Source organism: Leptosomus discolor, chromosome 4 (assembly GCF_034619465.1).
Source record: "Leptosomus discolor isolate bLepDis1 chromosome 4, bLepDis1.hap2, whole genome shotgun sequence".
Classification (NCBI taxonomy): Eukaryota; Metazoa; Chordata; class Aves; order Leptosomiformes; family Leptosomidae; genus Leptosomus; species Leptosomus discolor.
Genome location: NC_141394.1, coordinates 83,507,112 through 83,514,032, shown reverse-complemented (window position 1 = coordinate 83,514,032; position 6,921 = coordinate 83,507,112). Strand labels below are relative to the sequence as shown.

General features: G+C 71.7%; 1 protein-coding gene across 1 annotated transcript; it reads left to right on the top strand.

The window, feature by feature from the left end:
- The first annotated feature begins 2,630 nt into the window (after positions 1–2,630).
- LBX2 (ladybird homeobox 2) lies at positions 2,631–6,718 on the top strand. The gene is made up of 2 exons (XM_086464351.1): positions 2,631–2,961; positions 6,318–6,718. Exons 1-2 carry the CDS (start codon positions 2,631–2,633, stop codon positions 6,716–6,718), a joined length of 732 nt encoding a protein of 243 aa, XP_086320477.1.
- Positions 6,719–6,921: the final 203 nt, after the last annotated feature.

The following is a 6,921-nucleotide window of genomic DNA, read 5'->3' as shown; positions in this document are numbered from 1 at the left end:
CTCCGTCCCCGCCGTCTGCGGGCGCCCGGCCAGCGCAGGGCGCTCTGCCCCGCTCCGCAGGAAACTCCAGTGTTCCTGCAAAAATCCAGAGGTCTCTTTTTTGTTTTCCACCGTGTGTCCTGCTTGGGGGTGAAAAGTGGTTCCCATCCTGTGTTCCCAGCAGCTGGAGCTGATGTTTCCCCTGCCCGGCAGTGAGCCGGGAGCTGAGGCTTGCCCTGCATCGGGGCTGGGGTCGTCGGGTGGGCTGCAGGGGTGGGCAGCGCTGCTTCGGCAGGCGGCACGCATGCCATGCATCCCTACAGCCATGCCCACAGCCCTGCCTGTGGCCTCACCCTGCTGGGGGCTCAGCACTGCCCAAGGGCCGGGCAGGGTTCAGGCTCCTCAGCCTACCCCAGCAGTGCCCTGGGCTGCCCCACAGAGGGGGCAGCGCCTGGGGCACGAGTGGAGGGTCGCGGAGAGGAGGAGGTGCTGGCATTGCCCCCCGGGAGCAGCCCCTGGCACCTGGCTGCTACGCAGGGGGTTCACCCCAGCCACTGCAGAGCGACGGGCAGGGGCAATGGGGCAGGGGCAATGGGACGGGGGTGACACCCCATCCCGTCAGGGTGAGCACCGCAGCTAGAGATCCACCCGGAGCCCCAGCACGGACTCCGCCTGCCCTGCCCGGTGCCCAGGGCCCAGCCTGCACGAGTGCTCGGGGCGCTGCCGGCCCAGGGCTCTGCAGCAGAGCTCCCCCCAGTCCCCGAGCAGCTGCAGCTCCCGGGGGGGGGTTTGCTCCGCGGGGCAGGGCGGCTGTGAGCCCCCATCGGAGCAAGAAGAAGGCGTCAGCCCGAGAGGCCATCGCCTCGTGCGTGCCACAGGGTGTGAGCTGGGACAGAGCCCAGGGCGCAGGCGCCAGCCAGGGCTCGGCCACCCCACGGGGCTGGCACGGGCTGAGAAGGGCTGTGCGCAGGCTGCGCCCCTTCCCAACCTCTGCCCACTGGGTGCCGGGGGCCTCGTGTCCAGCACGGTGCCCTTGTGTCCAGCACAGTGCCCTCGTGCCGCACGGTGCTGCTGGAGGCAACCATGACTTCGCAGGGGCCCGGCTGAGCCCAGGGCCACAGGCAGCCGGGGCGGGAGCCGGGGTCGTGGGACACGCACTATCCCCCAGCGAGCGGCGGGAGCCGGCAGCACGTGCCGCAGCGGCAGCTCCGCCGTCTCCCCGCGTGGCGCTGCCGCCAGCCAGGCGTGCGAGCCCCCCCCGGAGAAGACAAAAGCTGCCTGCGAACGCTGCCGCTTTGGCCTGCCGCGCCCCGCACGCCCCGTGTGCCCGTGGGAGCGGGGCCCGGCTGGCTGGCGTTGCCCAGGAGCAGCCTACAAACCCTCTTCCCAAATCGGTTTGATCCCAAGCTGCTGGACAACCCCCCCCCCCCCCCCCATCCTCCTCCCTGCCCCCGCCCGCTCTGGCGTTTAATTGCTCCGGCTGCTGGGAAATTTCAAGGTTGAATTTGTCTTAACTCCAATTTCCAGCCGGGGGATCGCGTTCTGCCTTTGTCAGCAAGATTGGAAGCCCCCAGACCCCCTCCCAGCGCCGGCACTGACGGGTCCCCCTGCACCTGCTCCCCCAGCCCGGCACGGTTCTCCCACCGCCCCCGTCGTCCGTCCCCACCCCCCCGCCATCACCCACAGGTTCATTTTCTCTCATTACCGCCGTGACCCCTGCGCCCTCCGCACCGTCACCATGTCCCCTTGCCAGGCCCAGAGCATCCCATGGGGGGCACTGGGCGGGATTGGGACCGGGGGATGCTGAATTGCCCCGGTGGGGCGATTCGGCATCCCCCGGTCCCAATCCCGCTAGAGGATACGGACCCGGTGTCGCCAACCGGGGCTCACCTGCGTGTGCGGGCGTCCCCGGGCTTTTTACGAGCCGTCGGGATCCCGGAGCTATTTGTACTGGGGAGGGCAGCGGGGAGGGCGGGTGGAGGGGGGGGGATTTATGGCCGGGCCGCGCTCTGAAACCCAAAACCCACCCGAAGCGGCCTAATCACTCCCAGACGCGGCGGCCCCTGCGCTTTTATGGGGCATTTTAGAGCAGGGGAGCTAATAAATTTTTTGCGACGGTAAAAGCCCCGCTGAGCAGCCGGGGGGGGGGGGGCAGAGGGCACCCACCGGCCGCCCCCCGAGGGGGTGGGGGGTGTTTAAAATCACTGTACAAGGGGGAGGCGCCGCGCTGCATCCCGGTAGCGGCGGTGGAGAGGGAGCGGAGCCCCCCCCCACACCCTCCCCTTAACCCCCCCCCCCCCGTCGGTGGCTCCTCCTCCTCCCGGTGCCCAATTTGCCGCCCCGGCCCCGGGTCTTTAAGGCTGCGGCACCGGGGCCGCGGGGCCCGGGGCTGGGGCGGCGGGGGGGGGGGGACGCGGCGGTGGGCACGGAGCTGCCCAGCCCCGCCGAGCGGCTCCCGGCGCCGGGAGGCCGAGCGCTCCCCTCCGCCGCCGCCGCCGCCGCCGGGCCCCCGCCGAGGGGGCGGGCTGCGCCCGCGGGGTTTAAGTGCGGCCGCGGCTGGATGCGCGGGCGGGACGGCGGCGGCGAGACGGGGGGGGGGAACCCCGGCGGGATGAGGCGGGCGCGGTGCTGAGGCGGCCCCCGGTGCGGCCATGACCTCGGCGCGGGAGGCGGCCGGTTCCCCCCCGTTGCAACCCCCGGGCGGCGGCCGGCGGAGCGCCCTGGACCAGCTCCCGCCGCCCGCCAACTCCAACAAGCCGCTGACCCCCTTCGGCATCGAGGACATCCTGGGGCGGCCCCGCGGCGGGAGCCCCCCCGGCCCCGGCGCCGCCGCTCCCCCCGCCCGGCTCCCGGAGAAGGCGGCGGGGCCCCGCGGCGGCGGCGGCGGCGGCTGCGCCCCGTCCTCGCCGCTCTGCGCGCTGGAGGAGCTCGCCAGCAAAACCTTCCGGGGGCTGGAGCTGGGCGTGCTGCAGGCGGCCGAAGGTACCGGGACCGGGCGGGGACGGGGACGGGGACCGGGCAGGTGCCGGAGCCGGCGGGCGGGGGGGGCCGGGGCTGCGCCGGGGCCGGGGTCCCTCCTCGCCCCCAGCCCGGTGTGGCCCCGGTAAGTTTCCGTCGTGTCCCGGAGGGGCCGGGAGACCCGGCGGCCGCGGGCCGGGAAGGGGCCGGTGCTCCCCCGGGGCCGCGGCAGCTCGGCCGCGGACCGGAGGGAGGAAGAGGCCCGGGGCCGGGCACCGGGAGCCCGAGCGAGCCCCGGCCGAGCCGCGACAGGGACCGAGACACCGGTGCGGGCAGCCCGGAGCTCCGGGAGTACCGGCCGGGCCGCCCCCGGCAGCTTTACCGGGAGACGCGGGACCGATCCGGCCTCGGGAGCTACGCTACCGCGCGGCGGATCGGTCCCGCGGCGGCGGCCGGGCTGCACCGGGCGGAGCGGCGGCACCCGGCCCCGCCGAGCCGCGACCGTGACCGTGACCGAGCGCAGGCGCAGAGCGGCGGATCGCTCCCGTCGGCAACGAAAATCCGTTACCGACCGCGGCGTCGGCGTCCCCGAGCCCCGGCGGGCTCCTGCGGCGGGAACGGCGGCTCCGGCCGGGCCTCGGTTCTCCGGCAGGAACCCGTTACCGGCGGGGCAGGGCGGCCGCTCCCCGCTCACGGACGTTGCCCGCGGGCGACCTGGACCGGCGGCGGCTGCCCCGCGGCACCGGGCCCAGCAGACCCGGCGAGTCGCGGTCCCCGCGGGAGCGAACCGGCCCCGCCGATCCTCGGCTCGGCCCCGCCAGGGAAACCGGCCGTGAGAGCGGACGGACGGACGGACGGACCGAGCGGCAGCCGGGACGCTGCCGCCCGCCCCAGATGAAATTCCTCCATCGGGCGGGCAGACGGACACGGGCAGGCGGAGCTCAGCGCCCGCCGATAACGAAAAAATTCTTACCGGGACGGACAGACGGACACGGACAGACAGAGCGGGGATCCCGAGATTAACGAAAAATGCCTTACACGGACGGACACACGGAGCGCAGCGCCCGCCGATAACGAAAAAACACCTTACCGAGACGGACGGAGAGAGCGGGACTCCGTGATTAACGAAAAAAAAACCGAGTCCTCTAGCCGGACGGACAGACGGACAGGGACGGGCAGAACGGCGTCCCTGGAATTAACGAAGGAACAAAAAAAAAACCTTCCCGGGGCCGGACAGACGGAGGCGGGTGGCACAGCGCGGCTCCCGCCGTTAACGGAAAATCCTTTGCCTCCGCGGACAGACGGACAGACAGAACCGGCTCCCGTGATTAACCAAAAAACCCGTTACCCGGCCGGACAGACGGACACGGCCCGAGCGCATCTCCCGCGGTCAACGAAAAAGCCCATCCCCGGCGGACAGACGGACACGGGCCGAGCCGGGCGCCTGGAATTAACGAAAAAAAAAATTCCTTCCCCGGCCGGGCAGGGACGGGCCGAGCGGCGCTTCGGTAATTAAGGACCCCCCTTACCGGACGGACACACGGACACGGACGGACAGAGCGGGGCTCCCGCGATTAACGAAAAAAAACAAAACAAAACAAAACCAAACGCTTTATCCGGCCGGACCGACGGACGCGGCCGGGCGGGTCGGCACTCCTGCGATTAACGAAAAAAAAGCCGTTGCACGGACGGACAGACGGACAGAAAGCGGACAGCCCGGGGCTCCCGGAATTAATGTAAAAACCCCGTTAGTGGGACAGACACACGGACGGCGCCGGGCGGAGCGGGGCTGCGGTAACTCACGAAAAGCAGCCGGTGCTCGGCCGGACAGACGGACAGGGACGGGCCGAGCGCGGCTCCCGCGATCAACGAAAAAATCCTCTGACCCGGACGGACAGAAACGGGACAGAACGGGGCTACCGAGATGGAGGCAAAACCCCGTTACCCGGCCGGACAAACGGACACGGCCGGGCCGAGCGGGGTTCTCGTAATTAACGAAAATCCAGTCTGTTGCCGGCCGGGCGGGGCGGGGGACCGCGGCTAACGGCGAAACGAACCGGCATCCACGGACAGAAAGGGACAGATCGAGGTTCCCGTAATTAAGGCAAACCCCGGTGCCCGGACGGACAGACGGACACGGCCGGGCGGAGCGGGGGTCCCGCGACAACCGGAAAAAAAAAAACCACCTTTGCCCCGACGGACAAAAACGGGAGCGATCGGGGTCCGTGACTGAGGTAGAGCCCCGTTACCCGGACGGACCCGGGGCTCCGGTAACGAACGACCGAGGCCGCTGCACGGACGGACCGCGGCGCGTCGGGGCGGCGGTCGAGGGTCCCCGGGGAGCGGAGCCGCTGCTGCGGGCAGCGGGACCGGGACCCTGCGGCCGGTGTGGGGCCGTTACCAATGCCGCCGGCGGACACGATCCGCCGCTCACCGGAGGTTTCTCTTCTCCTCCACCGGCAGCAGCGCCGGATCGGGGCCTCGGGGTTGCGACGCGGCCGCGCCGAGAGCGGCGGTAGCGACCGGACCCCGGGAGACCCGCACGGACCCGGCGCCGCCGGCACAGGCGGCTTCGGGGAATCGTTGAGCGAAAGCACAGGCGGGAGCTCGGGCGAACGGCCGCGCTTCGTGCTGCCCGTCCGGCCCCGCCGCCCGGCGCTCCTGGGGCTCCGCTACGGGCTGCCGGTGCGGGCCCCGCCGCCGCGGGCCGGGCTCACGGACCGAACTCGGGTCGGGGTCGGGGCGAGCCGCCGGCGGGAGGAGATGGACCGGAGCCCCGGGACCGCCGGCGGGACACGGTGGGCTCGGCCCCGCGCCGCGGCGGGCGGCGTCTCCGGCGGAACCGGGGCTCGGGCTCGGTTGGGTTTGTACGGGCTGAGCTGGGAACGGCTCGGCTCGGCGCTCGGTTCGACCGGGTTCGGTGTTTCACGGCTGGGAAGGGGTCGGCGCTGAGCAGCGGGGGGTGGCGGGGCAGGGACGGGCCCGGCCGGGCTCAACGAAGCTCGGCTCGGCGGTGCGGCTGCCGGTGCCGGCGCCGGTGTGGGTGCGGGTGCTGGTGTGAGTGTGGGTGCTGATGCCGGTGTCGGTGGGGATGACGGTGCAGCTGCCGGCGCCGATGTGGGTGCCGTGTGGGTGTGGGTGCGGGTGCTGATGCCGATGCCGGTGCAGCTGCCGGTGCGGGTGCTGGTGTGAGTGCCGGTGTCGATGCCGGTGTGGGTGCGGGTGCCGGTGTGGGTGTGGGTGCCCATACCGGTGTGGGTGCGGATGCCGGTGTGGGTGCTGGTGTGAGTGCCGGTGTCGATGTCGGTGTGGGTGCGGATGCCGGTGTGGGTGCGGGTGCCGCTGCCGGTGCCGCCGCGCTGAGCCCGCTGTCCCCGCAGGTCGGGAGCCGCTGGGCGCCCTGGGGCAGCGCCCGACCTGCAAGAAGCGGCGCAAGTCGCGGACGGCGTTCACCAACCAGCAGATCTTCGAGCTGGAGCAGCGGTTCCTGCGGCAGAAGTACCTCTCCCCGGCGGACCGGGACCAGCTGGCGGCGCGGCTGGCGCTCAGCACGGCCCAGGTCATCACCTGGTTCCAGAACCGCCGCGCCAAGCTCAAGCGGGACCTGGAGGAGCTCCGGGCCGACGTGGCCTCGCTGCAGGCGCTGCCCCCCGCCGCCCTCCAGCAGCTGGCGGCGATGCCCGACCCCCCGCGCCCCCCCGGGCCCGGCCCCGGGCCCGGCCCCGCGCCGCCGCCGCCGCCCGCCGAGCTCTCGGAGGAGGAGATCGACGTGGGGGACTGAAGCGGCGCGGGGCGGGGGGTCCCGGGCCGGCACCGAGACTGACCGAGCCCCCGGCTTGGACGGGGCGGCCGCGCTGCCCCCGCCCCGGGGGGGAATTGGTGCAATTTTTCGCTTTTTTTTTTTTCCGTCCGTCTTTCTGGTTTTTTTTTTTTTTTTTTTTTTTTTCCTTGTTGTTGTTGTTCTGTTTTTTATTTTTTTGTTTT

Bases quoted from the DNA above. Each gene is read 5' to 3' on its own strand.
- LBX2 (XM_086464351.1), top strand. From the start codon at position 2,631: ATGACCTCGGCGCGGGAGGCGGCCGGTTCCCCCCCGTTGCAACCCCCG. The intron at 2,962-6,317 runs GTACCGGGACCG...CTGTCCCCGCAG, and splicing joins CGTGCTGCAGGCGGCCGAAG to GTCGGGAGCCGCTGGGCGCC.